The sequence below is a fragment of the Ovis canadensis genome, chromosome 3, assembly GCF_042477335.2.
Source record: "Ovis canadensis isolate MfBH-ARS-UI-01 breed Bighorn chromosome 3, ARS-UI_OviCan_v2, whole genome shotgun sequence".
In the NCBI taxonomy this organism is placed as follows: Eukaryota; Metazoa; Chordata; class Mammalia; order Artiodactyla; family Bovidae; genus Ovis; species Ovis canadensis.
In genome coordinates, this window is record NC_091247.1 from 219,531,478 (window position 1) to 219,558,368 (window position 26,891).

Sequence of the window (26,891 nt, forward strand, 5' to 3'; positions counted from 1 at the left end):
TTATGAGCCCTAAATAAATTTGTCTGGTAGAGTTAGAAGGAAGACGCTGGCCACCTGGGGGTGTGGCAGGAAGGAGGGAAAGAAGGTGAGTTGGTAAGGCACACAGTATTTATCTGTATTTATCCTCAATATCTCCTCTGCCCCAGCCTGCTTCCCTTGTTCTCTGTTCTCGGTGAATGTTAAGGTGTTTTATCTAATCAGATGGTGCTCAGGCTTAAGTGTGCGTCAGAACTACACAGTTGTTCAGTTGCTAAGTTGTGTCTGACTCTCTGTGACCCCATGGACTGCAGCACCCCAGGCTTCCCTGTCCTTCACTATCTCCCAGAGTTTGCTCAAACTCATGTCTTTTGAGTCAGTGATGCCATCCAACCATCTCATCCTCTGTTGCCCCTCTCTCCTCCCACCCTCAGTCTTCCCCAGCATCAGGGTCTTTTCCAGTGATTTGGCACTTCTTATCTGGTGGCCAAAGGATTGGAGCTTCAGCTTCAGCATCAGTCCTTCCAGTGAATATTCAGGGTTGATTTCCTTTAGCATTGACTGGTTGAGAGTTTGTTAAAACACAAATTGCTGGGCCCTACCCTCTGGGTTTCTGATTGAATGAACCTGGAGCAGACGATGTCCCAGGTGATGCTCATGCTGCTGGACCAGGCATCACACTTGAAGAAACTGAACTAGTCAACTGAGCCGGAAACTGAGAACATTAAACTTAACGTTTGTTTTCTCTGTGTGTGTCCAGAAAACTTGAAAAATAAAAAAACCGGCACAAACCCATGTATACATTATCTAGAATTAGCAGATGTTAATGGTGTGTGAAGAAGGAAATGGCAACCCACTCCAGTGTTCTTGCCTGGAGAATCCCAGGGACGGGGGAGCCTGGTGGGCTGCTGTCTATGGGGTCACACAGAGTCGGACACGACTGAAGCGACTTAGCAGCAGCAGCAATGGTGTGTGGCGATACATTCCTTATGAATTAGCATTCTCTTTTTGGTTCTTAATAGGCTGCTGTATCTTATTTCACACTTTTCCAGTTTATTTCACAATTTCACCTGATTTCACAACTTTCCAAGGAGTTAAGCACGGCAGGTTCCCTGGGCTTGAGGTCAGTGTTCCTTAGGGTAAACTGTCATAATCAGGAAGAGGCAACTGTGCTCTGTTAATTTGTTCGATCGGTCTTGTAGGCAACAGAGTGAGATAAGGACAGGGGAAAAGTGCAATCGTAATTATTATGCTCAATCTGAGAAAGACGTAAAAAAGTATTATACATTTAAAAGTGAAATTGTCATATGCAATCATTTTATCCTATTTTACACTTACATAATTTGTTTATTTGAATGGTTCACAGAATGAATAAGCCAAATTTATTTGTATGCCTAGAAACGCGGAAGCAGAAAGAGTAACCTGCTATGTATGGTGGTATAAAAATGTGACAGTTGTGAAAACATAGGAACCCAGAACCCTGGGTTCTGGGATATACCATTTGTTCAGTTCTGAAACAGTTTGTTCTTCCTTAAATATAACTGGCCTTCCGTGCCAAATAAGGGGGAAAAAAAACAAGAGGAAAACAGATCTCTGAATTCATAATCAGTGCTGTCAACTTGATTCTGGAATAATTAGAATGGTTTTGGTTAGTCTAACCTAACTTTTTCTGTCCTGCTTTAAATAGATGGCTCATTTTGGTAGAGACCTTCCCAGCCAAGTTAGTTATGCTAGATTGAAATAATGCTGTTCTTCTTGATCAGAAGAAGTATTGATCACCTCTGTGTGTATGTTTTCTTTTTTTCATCTTGGAGCTAGTAAGAGGATTCCCTGAACTTGCTAGGTTCTATCAGTTTTCCTCACCATTCTTTGAAGTGAGGATTTGCATGTGGCTTTGGAAAATATGGGGTTACTACCTTGAGGAAAAGCTTTGCATAGCTTCCCATCCACCGACTTTTCTGTTGATTCTTTCTGAATATCACATATTTCTTGTAATTATCCTGTGGACACGCTCGTTTCTTTCTACTTTCCACACTCTTAGTGTTTGTTCTTCTTAGAATATTTGTTCCCTCTTGCTGAAAGTCTGTATCCTCCCTCACAGAGTAGACCTGAGGAAAATAACCCTTTATATTTTCCTTTAACAAGGAGGCAAGCTCGTATTTGCAGCTCCCATTCTGAGTATTCGTAGATAGTAGAAGACAAAAATAGAGTCCTTGCAAGTTACAGAGGTGTTTGCTCCAGTTATTACATAGTCTGGGGGGTTGGTCTTTTCTCTCTAGAAACCGCTTTTTCTTTCCCCTTGCAAATGAGAGTGTGGTCTTTAAGCTACCCTGCCTTTCTAGGCAGTATTTGCTCTCATTGTGTTTCCAGCAATTTGCTGTGTTTTCTCTAGTGCCCTGGCCTTCTTTCTACATTCAGGAGAAAAGTTATTTTTCTTAAAGAGAGAATTCCCTGTGTTCATGGATAAGGATCTGAAAATTCACAGAGAAAATTATTTAAATGTTACATGCTATAAAAATTCTGTATTCAAAGTTTGAAGTGTGCTACTTCTCAGTTCCAGAGGATTAGCCAGACTTAGAACCATCAGGAACTTGCCTTCCCTCACTGCAGGGGGCTGCTTCCAGGCCATGTGGTTCTCCGGGACCCCGCCACGCTCTGCGGTGTGACAGACATCACGGAGTGCCTGGATTGGTGAGGACTGCATATTGCAAGCCTTTGCCCGTCATTTGTGTGTGACTAGGACTCTCACCTCACACCACCACTCCACCCCCCCTCCACCACCCACCTTTGAAAAAAAATTCTTCTACTCTGTACCTTGCCCGTTTGAGTATTTACTGACCTTGGATTGTGTGGTTAGAGTTCAGCATTTACTCAAAGTGAGGGGCAGCGTTAGCGGTCTTTCTCGTGGTGTGTCATTGTGCGTTAGCTGGGTTGGACTCTTTTGTCCACGGGTGACCATGTGGTTTCCTGATGAGAGAAAGGAGGTCCAGCTGCCTCCCCTCTCACAGATGACCTTTGTTTCTGCGTGTTCTCTGTCCAGCATAGCATTGTCCAGCCAGTCCATCAATAAGTGTTTATTGAGTGTCTACCATGAGTGCCCAGTGCAGGCTGGTGCTTTGAGAGTTTTCTTAAGAGGAGGGAGGAGAAGGACAAGCAGCGACAGCGTTTGAGGACTTTTAAAAGCATGTTATAAGATGGATGTGCTCTGGGGTTTCATAAAGATGACGCTTTGGAGGGTCCAGAATTCTAGCGTATTTTGGTCTAGACTATTTTTAAGAATTATTCATAAGGATGAGTATTATTTAATGTCAAGGTTTCTTAAAATTAATGTCTATATACGACTGTGAAGAAAGCTGAGTGCCGAAGAATTGATGCTTTTGAACTGTGGTGTTGGAGAAGACTCTTGAGAGTCCCTTGAACTGCAAGGAGATCCAACCAGTCCATTCTAAAGGAGATGAGCCCTGGGTGTTCTTTGGAAGGAATGATGCTAAAGCTGAAACTCCAGTACTTTGGCCACCTCATGCGAAGAGTTGACTGATAGGAAAAGACTGTGATGCTGGGAGGGATTGGGGGCAGGAGGAGAAGGGGGCGACAGAGGATGAGATGGCTGGATGGCATCACTGACTCGATGGACGTGAGTCTGAGTGACCTCCAGGAGTTGGTGATGGACAGGAAGGCCTGGCGTGCTGCAATTCATGGGGTCGCAAAGAGTCGGACACGACTGAGCAACTGAACTGAAGACTTTAAAAAATTAGCATATCAACATATGTAGTGTATGTTCCACAATTTCAGGATTTAAAAATGTTATTGGAATGGAAAACTATTCATAATATATTAGGGAATACAAATGGTATATAGGTATACTATGGTCAGTGTTTTTGAGGCAGTGTAGAGTCATTGTCCAGAGAAGGCAATGGCACCCCACTCCAGCACTCTTGCCTGGAAAATCTCATGGGCGGAGGACCCTGGTGGGCTGCAGTCCATGGGGTCGCTAGGAGTCGGACACGAGTGAGCGACTTCACTTTCACTTTTCACTTTTCACTTTTCACTTTCATGCATTGGAGAAGGCAATGGCAACCCACTCCAGTGTTCTTGCCTGGAGAATCCCAGGGACGGGGGAGCCTGCTGGGCTGCCATCTGTGGGGTCGCACGAGTCGGACACGACTGAAGCGACTCAGCAGCGGCAGAGTCATTGTCACGTAGTATTAAAAGCCCAACACTGTGGGGCCAGACTGCTGGGTGATGTGCCACTTACGATTCAGGCGACCTAGGGCAGGTTAATTTTCTTCTCTGTGTTTTGGTTTCCTCATTTATAAAAAGAAAATAGTAATAGTGCATCGGGGGGAGATATGAGGACTTTATGAATTAAAATACATAGTGCATTTATGTGGTAAGCATTATAATTTTTTCCTTAAAAGGTGAGTTTCATCTTAGGAAAAATGTTTTGAAGGATATTTTCAGTGATTTTCCCAGATGGGGTAGTATGGAATTTTTTTCTTATTATTTATCTCTAATTCCTTTCTTTTCTTACAGGGGACATGCATGCATTATATAATAAAATAAAAGATAAGGAAGAGTAAGATTTAGTCTGAGCATTTAAAGGAATTGTTACCAGACAAAAGCTAGAATCAGTTGCTAGTAAACTAGTAACTGACGGAGTGATATTGAATGGGCTACAGACCTGTGGCTTTATCCTTCAGTTGTCCACAGTGTGGCTCAGGAAACATGGTAGAAATACAGAGGTGAAAGTCCTGAGGGCTGGCTCTTCTGCTCTCTGTCCACCTTCTCCACAGTGTCTGTGACGGATGTCATACCAAGGTAAAATCTGCAGTGACTGGTTGTTTACAGTAATGTATTCAATTTAAAAAAATTTGTTTGGTCGACATCTAAGTGTTAGAAATTTACTTAGATCAAACTAGACCTGCCCCTGTGTAACTCACGTGACATTTATCTTCGATTTCTCTTTGGAGCTAGGTGGGATAAATCCGATGCTTCTTCCAGAACAGTGATATAATAGAAAAGGAGTTTATCAAATGGATTTTGAACAGCTCAGAGAATTACTGGTAGGGCTGGAGAATTAGGCTTGAAGCTTAGCTATTACAACATTCTACACGTGCTGATGAGGGACCTCCTCCTATTCCTGCTGCTTTACTGAACCTTTCAGGTGATGGCTGATGCCACTTCAGAGCCAAGAATCGACCTCATGATCCCTGGGAAACTTCTCTGTTCCCATCTCCCAGAGCCAGGTTCACGTGTCACCATCTGTATCAGTAAAAACAGAAGTTAGAGCCTCTTGACTCTTGTCACTCAATTCCGCATCAGTCTGTGTGCATATATTCAACTGGCATAGTCTGGGTCCTCCACCTGGGTCTGGCTGCAAGGGAGTGGGGGTTTGAGTCTTCGCTCTTTGATAGGAAGCAGAACTCAAAATGAAGGGATTTCTTCACTTAGAAGATTACGAACACAAACATATGAAAAGATGTTCAGCATTACTAGTCAGTTGTTATTTAGTTGCTGAGCTGTAACTGACTCTTTTGTGACCCAGTGGACTGTAGCCCACCAGGCCCCTCTGTTCATGGGATTTCCCAGGCAAGAATATTGGAGTGGGTTGCCATTTCCTTCTCCGGGGGATCTTTCCCAACCCAGGGACTGAACCTCTGTCTCTTGCTTGGCAGGTGGATTCTTTACCACTGTGCCACCAGGGAAGCCCCATTGGTCATTAGGGAGATGCAAGTCAAAACCCAGTGAGGTACCACTTCACACGCATTAGCGTGGCTATAATAATGATTTTTTTAAAAAGGAAAAGCACTAGTGTTGGTGAGGATGTTTAGAAATTGGAACCCTGGTTGCCCTCCTGGTGGGAATATAACTAAAATGTTTCTGCCACTGTAGAAACCAGTGTGACATTTCCTCCAAAAGTTAAATATAGAGTTATGATATAAGTTTGCAGTTTCACTCCAAAGTATTAATATATACTCAGAAGAACTGAGAACTGGCAAACAGGTACATGTATATGCATGTTTATAGCAGGATAATTCACAAAAATCAGTAACCATAATTCACATATTTATTGTGGATGAATGGATAAATAAAATGGGTACATACAATAGAATATTATTCATAAAAAGAAATTAAGGTCTGATACACACTGTGATGTGGCTGTGGGTGTGCTGTGCTTAGTTGCTCAGTCCTGTCTGACTCTGCGACCCTATGGACTGCAGCCCACCAGGCTCCTCTGTCCATGGGGATTCTCTAGGCAAGAATACTGGAGGGGGTTGCCATGCCCTCCTCCAGGGGATCTTCCCAACCAGGGATTGAACCCAGGTCTCCTGCATTGCAGGCAGGTTCTTTACCAACTGAGCCACCAGGGAAGCCGTCAGTGATGTGGGTGTAACTCCAAAATATTCTGTTAAGTGAAAGAAGCCAGATATAAAAGGTCACCTACTAGATGACCCCATGTATATGAAATGTCCACAGTAGATTAGTATGGAGAGAGAGAGCACCAGTTGGTGCTTACCAGGGGTTGGGGAAGGGTGCGGTGGGGAGATAGTACTACTTGGTGGGTAAGGAAGGAATTTTAACGTTGATGTGTTGGAAATATTTTGGAACTAGATAAAGGGGATGGTTGCATAACATTGCAGGTATACTAAATGCCTCAATTATTCACTTTAAAATGGTTAATTTTATGTGATGTGAATTTCATGTGAATAGATTATTTTTTTTTAAGTTTACAAACAGCCATTAATAAGACATGTTCTTATGAAAATGGTAACTGTCATTTGTTGAGTATTTACTAAAGGCTAGAGTCTTCACATTATTTATTCTAATCTTTATGGCAGCATTGCAAGATAGGTATTAGGAAAAGAGAAACAAAGAACTATATCATGGGCTTAAAAAATTCTTTAATTTAAGATACTGACTTGAATTACTTTAACCCTAGTTTATCAATCAAACTGAAGAGTGAGCTTGAAATCTAACCAGTAACTGGCCAGTAGGGAGCAGTGTTGTTGTTCCTTACCTGGCTCTGGTATGTTTAGAGCACCTTGAAGTCATAAATTTACACCTGTTGTGTTAATTTGATACTTTGGAAATGGCCAATTTGAAGCCTCTGATCATGAATATACACTATTTAAATTCTTTTTTTATCTTTCAGTTTTCAGTATTGTAGTTGAAAAGATTTTTTTAATTTAAAAGAAATTATGAAAATTAAAATTTTAGCAAAACTATATATGTTGTATTAAATATTTTAGATAGCTGATTTGTTTAAAAGAAACAGTAATATTTTTTTTATCTCTGAAAGGAGTTTCCATTTTGATAGTTTATTTTCTTTTTTCCTTTTTTCACACCCAGTTCTAACTTCTGGTTAGATATACTATTTGCAGGTTTCTCAGATGTCGATATTTTAGACATGAGTGGTCCATTGAGAGCATTATATGAATGAATGCTTGCCTCACTCAGTAGCACTTTGAGTTTAAAAACTGGTGGTCATTTTATGAAAACTTTTAGTAACTTGGCAGTAGTTAATCTTTCTTTTTAAGCTGTTAAGTTACAGCTAGTATTTTGAATTACTTTGGCAATGTATATTTGGCATTAGCTAAGCACTGTTAAGACTTCCCTGGTGGCTCAGACAGTAAAGAATCTGCCTGCCATGCAGGAGACCTGAGTTTGATTCCTGGGTCAGGAAGATCCCCTGGAGAACGGAATGGCAACCCATTCCAGTACTCTTGCCTGGAGAATCCCATGGACTGAAGAACTTGGAGGGCTGCAGCCCGTGGGGTCACAAAGAGTCAGACAGGACTTAGTGACTAACATACATATATACAAGCACTTTTAAAATCATAATCCATTATAGAAATGTATATATCATGTAATAAAATATGTATGCCTCAATTATCAAAACATAAGCTTCATGATAAAACATTGGCACTCTCTGTGGGAGATGTACTTAGGTATTTTTAAATTTTATTGTTTTACTGAAAAATATGTAGGTTGTCAACTACCAGATTGATTTTACAGCTCATGATTAATAAAGCAGGTTGAAAAGTCACCAGTGTCTCTGAAATTTTTCTGTAGGAAGTAGTTAGAGTTTGGGGGAGACTCCTCAGAAATCTGTGTGACTTTGCAGCCACAGCAGTTAGCAGAGATAATAATAAATGGTACCTCAGGAGAGATCTCCAGTGGCCCCAGGATTGCAGGTCCTTGTGGCTGGAGGCTGCTCCAATGAGTACTGAAAACTCTTAAAAATATGCGAGTGGAGGTGGTGACGGATCTCTGAGCCCAAGGCCAGGTGCAGTATGGCTGGAACGGAGAACTGAGGGTGCTTGGGGTGTGCGCCTGTCCGAAGAGAGCCCTGCTGGGTGTCCCAAGAGAAAGCTGAACGGATTCTTGTCTGTGTGGGTCCTGCTGCGGGATGTGACTCTGCGTCTGCCCCCTGTTGTCCCTTTACTCTGGAAACACTGCTTATGAACCAGACAAGCTTTGATGTAATGACAGTCATCTGTTTACCATGATTGTGTATGAGCTGATTCATAACTTAAAAACACACTTTATGGCAAAACAGGCTTTGTGTGTGTCCTGTGGAGCCTGCCACTCTGAGTGTGTTCCATTGTAGACTGCTTTTTGCAGGAATTTCTCTAGCTGGTTGTGTCAGCTTGACATTTTGATTTCAAAGATCGTATTATAGTCTTTTTCCAAATGTCACACAGTGACTTCAGACTTTCTGAATGATAGGCATAAACTTTCCGTAGTGCTTTTGTGAGGAGCAGAGGATGATTTTATAGTTTCTTTGTTCCTGTCTGTGTCTGTAAACTCTTGACTGTTGCTCAAGTGAGAACGTCTCTTGAGTCTGCGAATCACATTGATTTTGCCTAATGAAGCTTTTATATATTGATTTCATGTTGTTTGCTGTCTAAGTTTTACACTTATGTGAACTTTGAATTTGATTCGGACCTTGATGACTCTCAATGGGGAAGGGACTTTCCTAACGGGCAGATTGTAAATATAGGCTAAATCTCAAGGAAAACTGTACCTTAATAGCTTCTAAATGTCCTTCATTGGTGTGTATTTGAAAGGTCAGCGAATTTCATAGTTTTTGTGGTTATAAGCAAAGTTTCTTGACTGGAGACTGACTTTAGAGTATGTGGAAGGGCATATTATCAGAGAAGTGCTGTTAAGAATATTGCTCTGTGTGTTCTTTAACTCATTCTCTTTTATGAAACACAATTATGTCATCTTTAGCAAGCAGATACTGTATTTTAGCAGTGTTGCTTCTTTCTCCAAACACAGGGTAGATAGTACAGTGATTTGTACAGTCATTTTTAGAACATTTTTTCTCGTTACAGAGTAATAAATACATACAGTAACACATTTTAAGAATACATAAATATATGTAGGGAGAAAAAAAAACCCTCCTGTAATCCCATTTGTTATATAGACATACCTATTTGGGATTGTATTTATGTGTGTACTTGTCTATACGTGTACACACACAATCTCTCTCTCTCTCTCTCTCTGTACTGTCTTTAAAATTTAATGTGAGGTAAATAAGCATTTCTCTTATGTTAGTACATATTCTTCAGGAGCATTATTTTAAATGACTACATAAAATTGCCATATTTTTAGCCATTCTACTGCAAGATGTTTAGGCCGTTTATTTATTTTTGTTATATGTATTACTGTGATAGTCATCTTTATTAACACATTTTCACATTTCTGATTATTTTCCTGTGATAGGTTAAAAAAGGAATCCATTAATCAAAGAGGATTGATGTAATTAATTCCCATATAAATTTATGTATTCTTAAAATGTTTAACACATGTATTTATTACTTTGTAGTGAGAAAATGTTATGAAAATGACCCTACAAGTTACTATATTATCTGCCTTGTATTTGGAGAGAGAAACAACATTGCTAGCAGATAGGTTCTGCTTCCTAAGGGTGACACTGTTGTGCTCATAAAATGCAAGAGATGACTGCTGACACACTTTCCAGAACGATTGGACCACTTTAGATGGTCACCAGCAGGTGTATAAGAATGCATGTTTCACCTTACCTGCTCATACAATGTTCAAAAACCTTTTGCCTGAAAAAAACTTACCTCTTTAGGGCTAGGTTAAACATACTGTTTTCCTTTGCAATTCTTTGTTTACATTGTTATGTGTTTGTTGACAGTTTGCTGTGATTGGTCCATTCTTATTTGTTAATCTCTCTTAGGGACAGGAAGATCTTAGTATTTCATTGACTTATGTGGGCTTTCTCAACAGTGAAGATAAAGTTCTTTCACAGTTGTGAATAATTTTTAGTTTTCGTCATTTGCTCCTTAGTTTTTGGTTTTTGAGGTATGTAGTTCTAGTTTTCTAAGTAGTAAAGTGTAACATACTTCTCTTACGTTTATATTTGTACGTTTTGGTCATTTAGAAATCCCTCCTCTATCTGAATATCATTAAGTGTTTATATTTTCTTTTTATTTGCTGATTAATTTGCATTTTATACCCGGTTCTTTAATCTTCCTGGAACTTATTTTTGAGTGCACATGGGGAGAACATACTTAATTTTGATGTTTTCCTGATCATTGAAAAGCTGTCTAAATACTGTGATCATTCTCTTTCCTTTTTGTGTGGCATTTCCTTTTTCTTAAGGGCTTAATTATTGTGAGTTTTATTCCATTGGTCTCTTTGTTGATATTTTTTCAGGACCACATTGATGGATTATAACAGGTTTATAATTTGTATTAATGACTGGGCATTGAAAAATTTTCCTTTATACACACACAGACATGTACACACACATGTACATATATGTATACACACACGCACACACACACACACATATATACATATATAGGTATACACATACATACATACATGTATGTATATAGCCATTCTCAACTCTATTCTTATGTGCTGTTGGACATTCTTACCACACTCTTTTTACTTGCTGGCTGCCTCAGGTGTCAGCTGAAATAGTGCTTCTTCAAAGAGACCTTCCCTGTCTAAAATAGGGCAGCCTGCACCAGTATAAGCGCGAGTAAATCAACCAGCCTTTCAGAGGTCATTTCATTTTATACCAGATCTTCTAGATAGCACTTCTCTTGTTCTTCATCTTTAGGTGAGCTGTTAAAATGAAGACAGCTGTTGATCACCGTCAGCTCCTATTTAATTGCTCAGAATTTCCTTTATGCGCTATGTCATAAGAATATCAAGAACATTTCAAAAGCGTAGTTTTAAAATACATTAAAAGAAAGATATAACTAAGGCCTTTAAAAAAAAGTACAGCCTGTCTTAATATTTGCTGTTTAATCTGCCACTGAAAATTCTAACCACTAGCAAATTCTGTCATTTAAGAGAACTGACTTTTGCTATATAAATTATATAAATTCTAAAGTTGTAGTTAAACAATGATGTTATACAGTACATTTTAAAAAGTACAGTACACTTTTGATCATGTCCTAGATGAAAAAAGACGACCAGTGTCTGGGACAAAGATCAGCAAGGCTCTGTGAAACATTTGTCCCATTTTAAGACGAAGTATTAGGACATCTGTGTCATGGAGTTTCCCTGAGAATTTTCAGCTGCAGCAGAGCAGCCATTGCTCAACAGACTAAACTGAGGAGTGTGGGGTAATTAGCCAAGAGGACTGGACACAGCAATGACAGAGAAAGTGATTAGTTATAAACCATCAATAGCACAAGCAAAGGACTTTGAGAGAAAGCTTTTTGAGGTCCCGATTTCAGTGAGTAAAGTCCAGGCAGATGTTCTGACGCTCTCTTAAGCGGTTTCCTTCACACAGGGCTTATCAAAAAGAAAACAAGTCATCTGCGCCCACTAGCCAACATTACTTTTCATGAAAGAGAAAGCCCTATGTGATTTTAATGGTGCTGAACTCTTTTAACTCTCTTCCTCACTTTTCATGGCAGTTGTAATCTTAAGCAAACGAACAAAAAAAAATCGCTGATTTTAAGACTGTGGTGCTTCAGTGACAGGAATGGCACTGACTCCGGTACAGTTTTCGGTAGACACACAGAGCTAGTTGACTTATAACCTTTACTGTCATTAAGTAGTTATCATAAGTTATGAGGTTCATGTTAGGGATTATGCTACCAGACAAGTTGTTTTGTTGTTACTTCCCGCATATTTTACTGTGGGGAAGCATTATAAGCTAATAATCCAGCTGACTTGAAAAGGCTGTTGAGATGATCCAGTCAGGGCTTTGTGAAAAACGTTTTAAGCCACAGACCCATGTTTTCAAATGGATATTATTCAGGTATGGAAATAAAACTTCTCTGAAGGAGTAAAATGAAAAAGAAAGCGGACTGCTCTGATTGAGACAGGACTGGGGGCCCAGGTGCCTGGATGTGGCCCTGCCAGGCTTTTCCTGAAGATGGTCTTTAGAACCCCTGGGGCTTCTTAGGGCTGGGTTCTATGAGCCGCTAACCGGACCTTTTGATTTTATTAGTACAAACAGCAGCAGCAGCTGCCACTTACTGACAGTTTGCTGTGTGATGGCTGTTCTCTCTTAACCGCTAATGATTGTAGTAAACCTGCAGCCCTCATAGTGTAGATTACTCGAGTAGGGCTTGGAGTGTTTAAGGAACCTTGCTGAACTTGTCCTGTGGGAACCAGGAATTGAACCCATAGCCAATTCTTCCTGCTCCGTGTTCTCTCCTAACCTCGAGGAAGAGTCCTTGTCAGCGTCCTTCAGTTGCAGTGATGCTGTGTTCCTGATTTCTGCTGACTTTCCTGACTGCTCCTCTTGTCTCCTTTGCCAGCCGCTCTTCCTCTGCCTGCATCTAGTGTTGAATCAGGCCTGTGACTGTCTCCTCTTACTCTCTTTTCTTTTCCTAGGGAGGCTCCTTCCCTGCTTTGGCCTCAGTTGACAGATCTATGTATCAGAGCTTCCACACTTTTATCTTTATTTTTTTTCCCAAGAATTTTAATAATTAGTTTAACTCATTTTTTTCAAACTTTTTATTTTACCCTGGAGTAACAACACTGTGATAGCTTTAGGTGCACAGCAAAGTGACACAGCCATATACACCTGCATCTGTAGCTCATTTCATTCCTCGAAGCTCTAGACACACACGCACAGTTGCTCCTTAAACCTTTTCTCAGCATCTCAGAAGCACCTCACATTCAGCTCAAGATCTCCTCTCAGTTCTGGTCTTTGCTTATTTTCCCCCATTTTTGTTTGTGGTTCCACCAGCTTGTCCATGGTGTTTAAGTCAGAAACTTCAGAATCTTCCTTGGTTGCCACCACCCTCCTTTTCCACCCTGCCAGTCAAATCCTGATTATTTTTTTCTCTGAAGTATTTCTCTAAACCATCCGTTTCCCACCCCGCTACTGCTGCTAAGTCACGTCAGTCGTGTCTGACTCTGTGCGACCCCGTGGATGGCAGCTCACCAGGCTCCCCCGTCCCTGGGATTCTCCAGGCAAGAACACTGGAGTGGGTTGCCATTTCCTTCTCCAGTGCATGAAAGTGAAAAGTGAAAATGAAGTCGCTCAGTTGTGTCCAACTCCTAGCGACCCCATGGACTGCAGCCTCCCAGGCTCCTCCGTCCAAGGGATTTTCCAGACAGTACTGTCATATTTCGGTTCTGCCACTGTTGGCTGAGGTCTCCCGATTTTATCCAGTCTTTCTCTTTCCCCAAGCCTCACACAGACACACACACAGCCTCATCGCAGCCAGTTGGAGCTTTCGAAAATGGACTTGTGATGTGTGAATCCTGGCTCACTCACTAGTTACATGACCTTGGCACACTGCTGAGTTTCTGCAGACCTCAGTTTCCTCATCTGTAAAATGGGTATTCAGTCTTACCTCGTGTGACTGTTGTAAGAATTCAACGCAGTACTGTGTGCCTGGCACATGGCCGCCACTTGGTGACTATTAGTCACGATGGTGGAGATGGTCATTCTTTGCCCAGAGCTTTCTCAGGGCTTCCTGTGGCCCTTAGAAACCATCACACCTCTTGCCACACTTCCTGGTGCTCAGTCTCCTTGGTTCCTCTGTCCCCTCCTCCTTCAGAGTCTTTACCTAAGTAAGGGTACGTGGTGTGTCTTTAAATAGTTAACAGAAGTTAACTTCTTCAGATCTCACCCAGCCCCAAATCTTCTCTTATCTCTTACTACCTTGAATTTATAGCTTTCATCCTTGTTTGCAGTTATAATTGTGTGCATGTGTGTGTGTGTTGTTGCTGGGATTGAAAACTATCTTATCTACCTTGATGTGGACACAGGCCATGTTTGTTTTGCCCATCTGCCATTGAGTCTCTGGCAGGGAGCGTAATGCCTACTGCCTGGTAGCCGATAAAGATCTTTCTCCATCAGGAAGGGGTTAGTTACACTTTTATTTTCTTCTCTGTTCTTTAGTGTTTGGTTAAGTTTATTTTTCAACAGCACCGCCTCTGTGGGCAGAATTGTCTGAAATGGACTCTTTCAAGTTAATTACTAGCCACTTGTTCTTGATGGAGAGAACTCCTAGGGTGGCCAGAGTCCTCTTAAAATCTGTTTTTCTTCTGGTACTGAAACATGCTCGGAGTTAGTTTTTCCTCTTAGGAGAAAACACTCTTCTTGGGTTCCTATAGGTTTCATGTTTTTGTGGAGCTTGTTTATAGGTTGGGATTCTGATTCTCTTCTGCTTAAGTATGTATTAGAAATAGGCAATATTTTAGGTTCACTAGATATTCCTTTGTGAACCTCTTAATTTAAGCTTTCTTGTTTCAGTTTAGATACCTTGGATCAAGTGTTATTTCAAGAAGTCGATTTTCCTTATAATATGGAGATCAAAGAATTTGTTCTTAAAAGTTGTCAGAAAAAAAACTATATAAGCATCTATCCCAGTCCATATATTTAGTTTTAAAATAGTTTAAACATTGGTAATGAATCAGGTATCCCTATATGACTTTTTTGTTTTTCAGATACCTGAGAGAAAAAAGAAACTTGCTAACTTAGTTTTTCAGTAAATAGGAAGAGGACAGAAAGGAGATTCTTGAAACTACTGGTTATTGTTGCTTTCAGATTTTCAGTGTCCTTATCTCCAAGACCATTTTTATAGGAATATTTGACATCAGATTTTCGGTAGGAAGATGGAAGTAGTTGTATTTTGTGGGAATTCTCAGGGAAGGATGCCATTTCAGGATGCAGGATGAGAGGAGAGAAGTGAGGATTCTTCTGTCTTTTCTGTCCCTTCTCTCATTCCTTCTTTCAGAGAGAGAAGAGCCTGTGCGTAGAAATTTTTTTCTTTCCTTTTTTTTTTTAACTTTTCTTGCCATAGAGAAAATTTTAAGCACTTTCCCATCTTCCAGATCAAGCTGAGTAGTAGAACAGAAGCAGACCAGTGAGAGTCGGTATAAAGTCTGGAAGGTGAGAAGCGTGAGATCACTTTGGAGAGTGTCCTGAGCGGAGTTCTCAACTGGCACGTCTCCTAATACCGGACACATGACATCTTCCTCCGGAATCCAGCACGTCTCTTTTTGGTTGATTCTGGTAAATGTCTGTGCTGTGTGTAGCTATGCTCACTTCGTCTTCTGTGTCACGTGCTAGAGCAGCCTGGCTTCTTGCCTTCGCCGCATCATCCTCCAAGGTTGTTGGCAGAAATTCTTACGAAGTGAAGCTAGCTTGAATGTAGCCCAAAGAAGAAGGGGTGTTGATTTGCATTTCAGTGGAGAAAATTGCTGCATAGCCTTCTAGGTCACCAGTTCAGAGCATCGTTTTCATTCTGTATCCCAGTAGGGTGGGCAAAGCAGAGCTCAGGAAGCAGGGCGCACTGGCAGTTGAATTTTCATTCTTCACCAGAATAGTGATTGCCATGCTACTTTAATCACAAGTGTGTATGTGACTCCATGAGCTGTGGTCAACGTCTCTTTCTCCTGAATTAAATGAATTAGATGATGCATGTTCAGAACAGACAGACAGTTCTAGGAATCAATTTCATTGTTAAATTTAACTTCTGATACATCCCTTTGGGATAAATTTGGTCAGAATTTATTTGGATTTTTTTTTTTTTACTTCCAAAGATAAAGAATGAAACTAGGAATTGATTTTGAACTCCAGCAACTGTTGAAGAATCTTTACAGTGTGATGTGTTCAGTTAAATGTATTTAAAAATGATATTGCTAAATTCAGATACCTGATAATTTTATTGTAAATTCATTTTTCATAAGAAAAAGCAGTGCTTTTCAAGAGTTTGAAGACTACCATAATTGAATCTTTACTACTTGCTAAGCATAATACTCAAACTGGAAATTGTAAAAGAAAAGGCTCTTATCTTTGCATTAAAAAAATGATCCATTTAAAGTTGCCATAAACTATGTTAAAAGAAAAAAAAAAACAGATTTGGAAATACATTTGTAACATGCACAGCAGGTGGAAGGTTATTTTCCAAATATAAAAAGCCCTTGAAGTGGGTTAGGAGAAAGGTTAAATGTCCCCAAACAAAATGGGAAAGAACAAGAACAGGTGAGTCACAGAGGTGCCTGTAGATACATGAATAGATGTTCAGTCTCACTTGTAAGCAAAGAAAAGCCCAAAAAAGAAAGAGAAGAAAGAAAATACCCCACTGTCCAAGATATGGGGAAGTGCTCAGACATTGTGTGGCGGAAGCTGATACAAACCTTTTTAGAGATAAATTTGTTGTCTGTCTTAAAATTATAACTGTATACCCTCTGATCCAGCATTTCCACTTTTCAGAATTCATCTCCAGTAAAAATCTGGATTTATGTGCTGCTGCTGCTAAGTCACTTCAGTCGTGTGACCCCATAAACGGCAGCCCACCAGGCTCCCCTGTCCTTGGGATTCTCCAGGCAAGAACACTGGAGTGGGTTGCCATTTCCTTCTCCAATGCATGAAAGTGAAAAGTGAAAGTGAAGTCGTGTCCGACCCTCAGCGACCCCATGGACTGCAGCCTTCCAGGCTCCTCTGTCCATGGGATTTATGTGCAGAGATGTGCATATGAAGGTGCCTGTTACAATAGTGAAGAGTGAGGACCAACCTAATTATCAGTAGTTACAAGTAAATTATCAATATCAACAGACTGGAATTCTGTGACAAGCATATTTTTTCCCCAGGTTTTAAACTGCCATAAAGTACATCAGGCTTTCCTGGTGGCTCAGTTGTAAAGAATCTGCCTGCCAGTGTGGGAGACGCAGGAGACTCAGGTTCGATCCCTGGGTCAGGAAGATCCCCTGGAGAAGGAAATGGCAACCCACTCCAGTACTCTTGCCTGGAAGATCCCATGGACAGAGGAGCCCAGCGGGCTACAGTCCATGGGGTCACAAAGAGTCGAACATGACTGTGTGCACTCACATGTGTGCACATGCACACACACACACCTTACATTAACCATCGTGACCAGTTTGCAGGCGTGCAGTTAAGAGGCGCATCCACACTGATGTGCAGCCGTCACCCGGAGCTCTTGTTATCCTGTAAAACTGAATCTCTGTGCCCATCAAGCAGTCACTCCCTGCCTGCCACCTCCCTTCTCCTTCCCAGCCCTTGGCAGCCACTCCTGTACTTTCTGTTTCTTTAAATCTGACTGCCCCAGATCCCTCATGTAAGTGGAATCATGTAATATTTGTCTTCTGTGACTGGCTTATTTCATTTGGCATAATATCCTCAGGGCTCACCCATGCTGTAGCATGTGTCGGAATTTTGTTCCTATCTGAGGCTGAAAAGTATTAGTAGGCATTTTTTTTAAATTTAACTTTTGAGTGAATAGTGCATCCATCTATGTAGTACATCCATCCATCTTCTTGAACCCTTCAAATTGAAGAGGAGGGTTAGGAGGCAAGAAAGATGGGAAAAGACTGCAAATGTGTATCTCTCAAGGGGTGATGGCATTGTTCTCGAATTAGATAGTAGTGATTGATGTAGACCTTTTAATACACTGAAAACTGCTGACTTATACACACACTTTAAACCAGGGAATTTTATGGTGTATGTGAATTATGTCTCAATATCCAGGTGGTGCTAGTGGTAAAGAACCTGCCTGCCAATGCAGGAGACATCAGAGACGAGGGTTCGATCCCTAGTTTGGGAAGATCCCCTGGAGGAGGAAATGGCAACCCAGACCAGTATTCGATGAACCTGGCGGGCTACAGTCCATAGTGTCTGAAAGAGTGGGACGTGACTAAAGCAAATTAGCACACGTGCACAAAGCTATCATTAAAAATTTTTCAATCTCAATTATACCTCAGTTAAGAACATTTTTATGCAGAGTAGACTAAAGTTTCTTACAGGTTGTCCCTCAGTCATTCGAGCCCCTTTCTCCTTCCTTCCCTCCTCCTCTCTCTCCCTCCCTGCCTTCCGTCCCCAAAATAATGATTAAATTGTTGTGTAAACTTCCAGAGGTATTTTTATTTCATGTGAATATTTTATTTTTTACTTATAGTTAATACTTATTGTTCTGTCCCTTTTCACCAAAGTGGTAGTAAATTGAACACAGCCAAGCAGGCATCTCTGAGGTCTTTTTCTCTTATTTTTAAAAGTAAAAATGTCTCTTTATTGACTATATGCTTACTATAGGGGATTTAGATAATACAAGAAAGCATGAAGAAAAATATAAAATCTACCCATAGCCAGAGATAGTCACTGGTAATTGTTTATATCTTTTTAGACTTTTCTCTGCATGTATATACTTCTATAAAAATTAGAATTGAGATCATCCTATACTTGCTATTATGTAGTCTGCTTTTTTCTACACTTAATATGTTGTGATTATATTTTTATCAGTAAGTATAAACCTGCATTTTAAAATATTGATGCATGGTATTAAACTGGGTGGTCATTTCTCATTTACTCAACTCATCACCTATTAATATCCTTTTAGGTTGTTTCTAAGTTTGTCAGTGGTTTAAACAACAATGAGCATCTTTGTACACTTGCCAGATCATTCCTTGAGATATTTACTACTGTTTTACAGTTTGCCAAAAATATTGAGCAATGTATGTATTAACATCCGTTGATTTCCACGATGTCATTAGCTCTGTGAAAACATGGTGCAGGTATTTCTATCCTCATTTTAAATATGAGAAATCTGAAACTATAAAGGATGACCATATGTCCCCAGTTAGGTAGCTGTTTGGTATGGGAGCTGGAACTGAAGCTAATGTCTTCTGATAGTGAGCTAGTTTCCTTCCAGCATGGCACACTGCCAGGCTTGAATACCTGCCTACAAGAGTGATTTTCTTTTGTTGCGTCTTCATTTCTAAAAATAGGGTTCTCGATGTAACATCCTTTTGGCTTCTTTGTATAGTGTTGTAGGGGCTTCCCAGGTGGCCCACTGGTAAAGAATCCGCCTGCCAATTCAGGAGATGCAGAAGACATCGGTTTGATCCCTGGGTCAGTAAGATCCCCTGAAGGAGGAAATGGCAACCTACTCCAGTATTCTTGCCTGGGAAATCCCAAGCACAGAGGAGCCCGGTGGCCTACATTTCACTGGGTCTCAAAGAGTTGGATGTGACTTAGCGATTAAACAACAGCAGCAGCGTAATGTTCTAGAATTTATAAATTCAGATTAGAGGTTCATATATGGTCTTTAGGGATCTAGCTAAAGATACATCCTCAGCAACATTTTAGGAGTTCATCTGCACAGACATCTTCATATAATTGCTCACCTATATATATTGTTATCTTCTTCTGTATAAATAGCTCCCACAGTCTCAGTATTTTGTGTTTTGTTTTTTTGTGGTTAAAGATTCAAGTTATCTTAGTACCTTTGGGTACTAGCATCCATGGGCTGGGAGGATTGCTTTAATTTGATGCCAGCTCTGTTACTGTGTGATCTTAGGGTGAGTTATTTAAGTCTCTGTATGCTTGGTGTCATCATCAGTAAAATTCAAATAATAGTACATGTGTTATAGTGAGGATTAAATGAGTGAACACTTAAAGAGTTCTAAGCACATTCTGATGTACTTTAAAAAATTTTTTTAAATTTTCTGTTGGGATAATGTGATAGTTTCAAGTGAACAGTGAAGTGGTTCAGCCATACTGGCATGCACTCTTAAACGTTTATTATTTACTGTGGAAATTTAATTGTAAAGCACTTAAAAGTCATTTTGTGTTTCAGTATCCCTTGTGGTTTCTGGGGAAATTTTTTTATGGTATGTTTGCATTCCTATAGATTTCCTCTGTCTTTCCCCTTTCCTTTCCTTTAGTTCTAGGTGATACCATCTATTAATTTTGAAGGGTATCTTTATTTATTTGTAGCTTAAGCACAGTGAAGAGTTTCTGGAGTCACCTTGTTTCCTGTTGATAATAAACACAAATTAAATTACTGACATTTTACAGGTTCTAAGGGCTTCCCTGGTGGCTCAGATGGTAAAGAATCTGCTTGCAGCGTGGGAGACCTGGGTTCAGTCCCTGGGTCGGGAAGATCCCCTAGAAGAGGTCATGGCAACCCACTCCAGTATTCTTGCCTGGAGAATCCCATGGACAGAGGAGCCTGGTGGGCTGCAATTCATGGGGTCACAAAGAGTCGGGCATGACTGAGTGACAAACCCTACAGATAGGAAAGACAGTGTGTGGAACAGAATAATGCGATTCCTGATTTGTTCAGCGCAGGGTTCTGAGAGGTGTGGTAACTGCCTCCTGCCTCCCCTGATCCCGCTCTGTTGGTGCTCCTGAAGGAGGAGAGCTGACCTGGGTCTTGTTTTCTGTCTGGACCCAGCACATGCAGATGACCATCCAGGCTCTCCAGGACGAGCTGCGGATCCAGAGGGACCTGAACCAGCTGTTCCAGCAAGACAGCAGCAGCAGGACCGGCGAGCCATGTGTGGCGGAGCTGACAGAGGAGAACTTCCAGAGGCTGCACGCGGAGCACGAGCGGCAGGCCAAGGAGCTGTTCCTGTTGCGCAAGACGCTGGAGGAGATGGAGCTGCGGATCGAGACTCAGAAGCAGACCCTGAACGCACGTGACGAGTCCATCAAGAAGCTGCTGGAGATGCTGCAGAGCAAGGGGCTCTCTGCCAAGGCCACCGAGGAGGACCACGAGAGGACGCGGAGGCTGGCGGAGGCAGAGATGCATGTGCACCACCTCGAGAGCCTTCTGGAGCAGAAGGAAAAAGAGAACGCTCTGCTGAGAGAGGTGAGTGGCCGCTTTCTCAGCCGTTATGACACTCTGTCTTTTTTCCCTGATTAGTTAGCATCTTGGCCTAGATGAATTTATATACTCTGTTGTGCTAGTGGAAGGGAACTCCTTTGGTACCTAAATTCTACACCGATTTCTGTTCTGATTTGCTGTCTTGTGTGAGCTGATGTTGGCTGGCATGTATATCAGCTTAATGACTCTGTGGGTTTTTCTTTTCCCCTCTTGTAGACTTATTTTGTTGCTAAAGGGGCACAGAATATTCTTGATTGGTTACTCATCTCTTGATTTGTTCATAGAGACACACAACAACAAAATCAGAATCTGAGTGGCTAACTATTGCTCCATTTTAAAATGTATTAATCATTGAAAGTGAGCAATGACCTCGGTTTTAAGTATGCCGGGAAAGTCCTGGGCAGCAGTAATGGATGTTTGCCTTGTGGTTTCTATGGAAACTGTTGCCTTGCTATAAAAGATACGTGATAAGAATCATCTGCTGCCGTGGAGGCACAGCTGGAGGAATGACATGGAGGCAGACTGCCACTTATTTTCTCGAGAGGAAACTCGGGCTTTAGCTGAGCACTGTGACTACCAGTAATGTTTCACTTTTCTATGTAATACTTCATTTTAAGAAAGCATAACTGAAGAATTCATCTTGCATTGAATTAAAAAAAAAATTGACAGCTCTCATTCTCTCTATGAGGTCAGAAACTTCAGCTAACTTTCATATTGTGAACAATGAAGAAACATATAGTTTCTTCAGTATAGGAACACTTGTTTAAGCAAATGTATTTTATACTCATGATTATTAAAATGTGTAGTACTGGTACAGTAATAGATAGCTAAATTGATGAGGCGGAATTTCTCTTCTGTTTAAAAAATAATATAGTTTTAAGTTTATGATGTATGTTTTGGAATAATGGCCATTGGAAAACAGTTTATGTAGTTACATCAAATTAAATTCTAGATGAAATAGCTACTTTTTAAAAAATGGAAACAAGTAGAAGAAAATGTAAGGAAAAAGCTTTTAATATAATCTTGAAATAGGAAAGAGTCTTTATTGCTGTAGCAAGAAGCTTGAATAATTAAATGTGTGTATGTTAGAAAATACAATTAACAAAAGTTAAAATGATTGTTTGGGGTGGAGTTTTGCAATTTGTGGCTCAACTGTTACATAAAGGTTGTTTCTAGAATAGTAAGGTGCTAGAGGCACTTGGCATCACCTTTCTGTTCTCATTTACTCAGCAGGTATCCATGGAGCCTCTAGTTTGTATTTGATCTTGGGATAGGCACTGGGTATACACTTCTTACATTTTTCATGTCAGAACACACGATCTGTGCCATCCCAGAACTAAAAAGTCTGGTGAGAGACAGTGAACTGATAATTATGAGATGACATAAACTAGTTGAGTCTAATTATGTCGAGAGAAGGGATTAACAGGGTACGCAAGCATCTTTGAGGAGGTGCCCTTTAAGGGAACACTGAAGAAAATTGAAACAGTCTTTCTGAGCATTTGTGTAAAATCATGTCCTAATGCTAACCCTGGAGAAGGTTAATGGTTTCAAAGGCTTGAGGGGAAGGAGTTTGAGGAGATGAGAAGGCAAAAACCATATTGTCTCAGGGGAGGCAGGCATGAGATGAGAGGTTGAGAGGTCACCGGGGCCAGGTTCGTTCATTCCCCTCATCAAGTGTTCATTGGGTGCTCACCCGGGTGCAGAGCACGGGGAAGCCGCAGTGAACACAGTCCCTGCCCTCTGGAGACAGAGTGCTTGCCTCCATGAACCTTGCAGGTAATGCAACAGTTTTATTCAAAGTCCTAGAGAAAACTGCCACCGTGTTTAATCAAGGGAGTGATAAGATCTGGTTTAGCTTTTAAAATTTACTCTGGTTGGTTTGAGCATAGATGGGGGAGGGGGCGTTACAAGTGATCAAGGGAGTCTAGTAAAGACTCTTAATGGCTCCAATCTGGGTTGATGAGTGGTGACTAGAAATGACTGTTGTACATTATAGCACCAGTGTGTCAAGAAAGGTAGAAAGAATTATAAGTTGACAACACTGAGACATCCATAGGTTTTATTCTTATTAGATTATCGTCCACCTCTGGAAAAACAGCGGTAATTCATCAATTCCAAGACTCAGTTTTCCCCATTTTTAAAATTGTGAAATTAAGTCTTACCTTTGATGGGGCTTCCCTGGTGGCTCAGACGGTTAAGGGGTCTGCCTGCCATGCGGGAGACCCAGGTTCGGTTCCTGGGTTGGGAAGATCCCCTGGAGAAGGAAATGTCTGCCCACTCCAGTACTCTTGCCTGGAGAATCCCCGTGGACAGAGGAGCCGCAGAGTCAGACACGACTGAGCAACTCTGCCCCTCGCTTTCCCTTGGTGGTGTCCTAGAGTCCCTGTCAGCAAGGCTGCAGTCCTGCGGGACCCGTGCGTTCACACGGTCACAGCTGCTCGTTTTGTCGCCACTGCAGCCCATGTTCTGGGCATTGTTGCTGTTTTTCCTGTTACCGTTAATTGATGCTCAGTGCCCCTTCAGCAATATTGTGATGTGAATCTGCACTGAGACAAAAAGTTGTCGATATGAGGAGAGTTGTGAACACAGTTTAGGGTTGTATATGGTTAAACTTGCATGGTTAAATGAGTAAAAAAGAATCTTGCAATCAGTATAAAATACAAATTCTGAATGAATCTTTGAGTCACGATTTATTTGGAGGCATTCCCTTCTTTTCTCTCGAGCACATTGAACAGAAGTTTGCCATACAGTCGGTGGCGTCTTAGATTTGATGAGATACAGTAACATTAAAATGGTATTCCTATCCAGAAATGTTTGTGTAAATTAGTTTTCCATTTTGTTCATGACCATGATTCCATCAATAGCAGGTAAATACTTCCCCCAAACAAAAGCTAAAGAAGGAAAAATAAAATTTAAGTTAATCTTGTATTTTCTGTTTGTAGTGGAATTACATTGTTAGGTGACTGACTTATGGTTAGATTTTGTATTGTTTACTGGAGTGTCTTTCCTTTGATGGGTAGAAGAGTGAAGACATCTGTTGGACAAATACTGAACTACAGCCCAGACGTGGTTAGGGCCTGGGGCCTGGGCATGTGGGGTTTTAACAGGCTTTCCAGGTGGTTCTGTGACACACCAAAGTCTGGTTCTCAATCTGTTGGCAGACCATACCTAATCTGGCTATGGAATTCTTGGATCAGCAACCCATATGCATTCCGAGCATTGTCTATAAGTGGAATAAATAGTTCAGATTTGTGTGTGTGTGTGTTTCATGTAGATCCTATTGTGATGAATAAAATACTGGTTTGTATAGAAGCATTTATTTACACGTATGCCAACTTTTGTCCGTATAATATTTCAGTCAGCAAACCTCGTTTAGAACAATTGCTGTCATGTTAGTATTTGCAGAAGCATTTGAGGTTAAAAGACCTACTGTGTGACTAGTTCTAGGTAGGAATTCTGACTGACTGACTAGCACATCTGAGGAATGCCTGTCTGTATTACTGGCAGTTGTAAAAACAGAGGACTTTAGAGGGAAGAAAGAGAAACAAATACACATAGAGAAACGATGGAAACAGTGGACATGGAGTAGGGAGAATTAAATGCGCTTTCCTAGTAATTTTGGAAAATGCAAACAGCTAAATCGAACACCTTAGTGATTCAGCTTATCTTGTCTCGGGGGGCGGGTGAGGGGTGGTGTGTACACCTTAGTGATTCAGGTTATCTTGTCTCAGGCGGGGCAGGGTGTGTGTGTGTGTGGGGGGTGTGTGTGTGTGTGTGTGATTTGTGCCTCTTTGATGTATGGAATCTACCTGTGAACCAGGGGTGCTGGAGGCTAAAACCTGAATGTTGGAAAAAAGAAAGTTTAGACATAAGTTCTGCTTTTCAGCCCCAAATACTCCTTTCTCTCAGCTGTGTAAGCAAGTGTTGACTTACTTTTTAAAAGAAAGAAAACTACTAACAAGAGGGAGATTTTGTTCCTACCTTGTTCGTTTTCTTTGTCTAGTCATTATTCTTTCGTGTATGAATGGGAGGAATTGAAGGCATTTTCTAGTGTGTGCCACAGTTGACAGTATGACAAGATCCAGATAATTCTACCTGTACTTGAATTTGTTTTGAATGAAAGTTTTCAGGCTAAAGAGAGTGAAATAAAGCAAGCACATAGCATATTTCTACTTCTTACGTTTGTCTGAATAGTGCTTTCACTTCTATATCCAGAGTTGTCTCTCTCTAACTGACAGTGCACACGTCAGAGGGTTGATGTGTCAGTGGGAAAATGGAGTTGATGAGTCTACCAACTGCGGGACGTATTCACAATGAGCTTTAATGTGCAGGCCTTTGAACGGAAATCTGTTACAACTGATAGGTTTTAAAATGTCTTAGTTGGAAGGTTTTATACCTGCAAATGGTTTAAAGTACACCCACGTTCCTTGTTAGAGGAGGGTTTCTTTTTATTCAAATAGGTTTTTTTCTTTATATACTACAGGTATGCTTGCTGGAGTTTAAAATGAAATTCTAATAGTTTCACCTTAAAGAATTTAGAAATTTCCCCAAATTGGAAGTCAGTTGTGGGAAAAAGGTCAGATAAAATTAAATCAGTGTCTGAATTGTGAGATATTTCTAAGAAACGCAGTTTTAATATTTTAAGTAGATAAATGTAAAGTGTAGGGTCAGTCAGTCAGTGTTAGTTGCTCAGTCGTGTCCTGCTCTTTGGGACCCCAGGGGTTGTAGCCGGCCAGGCTTCTCTGTCCATAGGATTCTTCAGGCAAGGACACTGGAGTGGGTTGCCGTTTCCTTCTTAGGGGATCTTCCCAACCCAGGGATTGAACTTGGGTCTCCTGCATGGCAAGGTGGATTCTTTACCATCTGAGCCACCAGGGAAGCCCTTAGAAGACTTTATTAATAGGTGCAGATTAGTTAACAGTTAGCAGGATTCATTTTCTTTTTGTTAATACATTTTAAAGTTCTGTGCTCATTTATTACACATATATTCTCAAACATCCATGTGCCCACTTTTATCACCTGTTGACGGTGTAGGGCGTGTAGGACAGACTGGAGGCTGGGAGGTCACTGATGAGTTTGTTGTCTTAATGCAGATGGCAGGTGATTATGATCTGAACTCATGGGTGCAGATTTTGTCCTGCATTAACGTGTTGTGGATTTTTCTGTCTTTCTTAGTGGAATGTTTTGCCTGGCAAGAGTTAATTGTGGATGAGCTTGACTCTTAATGAGACCTACTTTTACACTCTGTTGGAGCTAGCCCAGGTGGTTGTCTCTGCTCTGTGTCTCTGCTCAGCACTGCTGACCTTGTCTCCACTGGGCTATTTGGAGCTTGAATCTCACCATCCCCTATCAGCTCAGGTGGTTGCTCACTCATTGCTCTCTGATCATTGTTCTGCCCCCCAACAGTCGTTCTTTGTCTGACATCATGGAGTCTTTCCCTGTGTACCAATACTTAGTTTTTACCCGAAGACTCCAGGGGACCCTGTCGGATCAGACGCTTTTGCAGCTAGCTTCCTCCTCTCTGTTACTTTGCTTCGCACATTTCCAGCATCTTGGGGACTCGGACCCACTGGTCTGTGTTCCGAGCCCTGCAGGGCTGCTGTTTTCCATTTGCCTTCTTCTTCGCACATCACACATCAGATAGCGAGTCTGGATTATAACCTCATTAGTTTCTCTTCTCTCAAGGATCATAGTCCTCTGCTGCTTGTCTTCCAGTGCCTGAAAATAGTTGCTTCATGCATTTTTGTCTAATTTTAACTTAGTTTACACCAGGAGGCCAGTCCTCTATCCATTGTGGTCAGATTGTGTTGACCTTGTAGAGAG

General features: G+C 41.1%; 1 protein-coding gene across 13 annotated transcripts in view; it reads left to right on the forward strand.

Moving 5' to 3' along the window:
- Window positions 1–26,891, forward strand: part of ERC1 (ELKS/RAB6-interacting/CAST family member 1) — a 272,710-nt gene that overhangs the window by 40,915 nt on the left and 204,904 nt on the right. For all 13 annotated transcript variants that reach the window (XR_011256198.1, XR_011256200.1, XR_011256197.1 and 10 more), the window contains exon 3: window positions 20,637–21,053. Coding sequence is in view for 7 of the 13 variants with exons in the window: in XM_069585925.1 (XP_069442026.1) it covers window positions 20,637–21,053 (417 nt within the window). In the remaining 6 variants the exon portion in view is untranslated. The remainder of the gene's footprint in view (window positions 1–20,636; window positions 21,054–26,891) is intronic.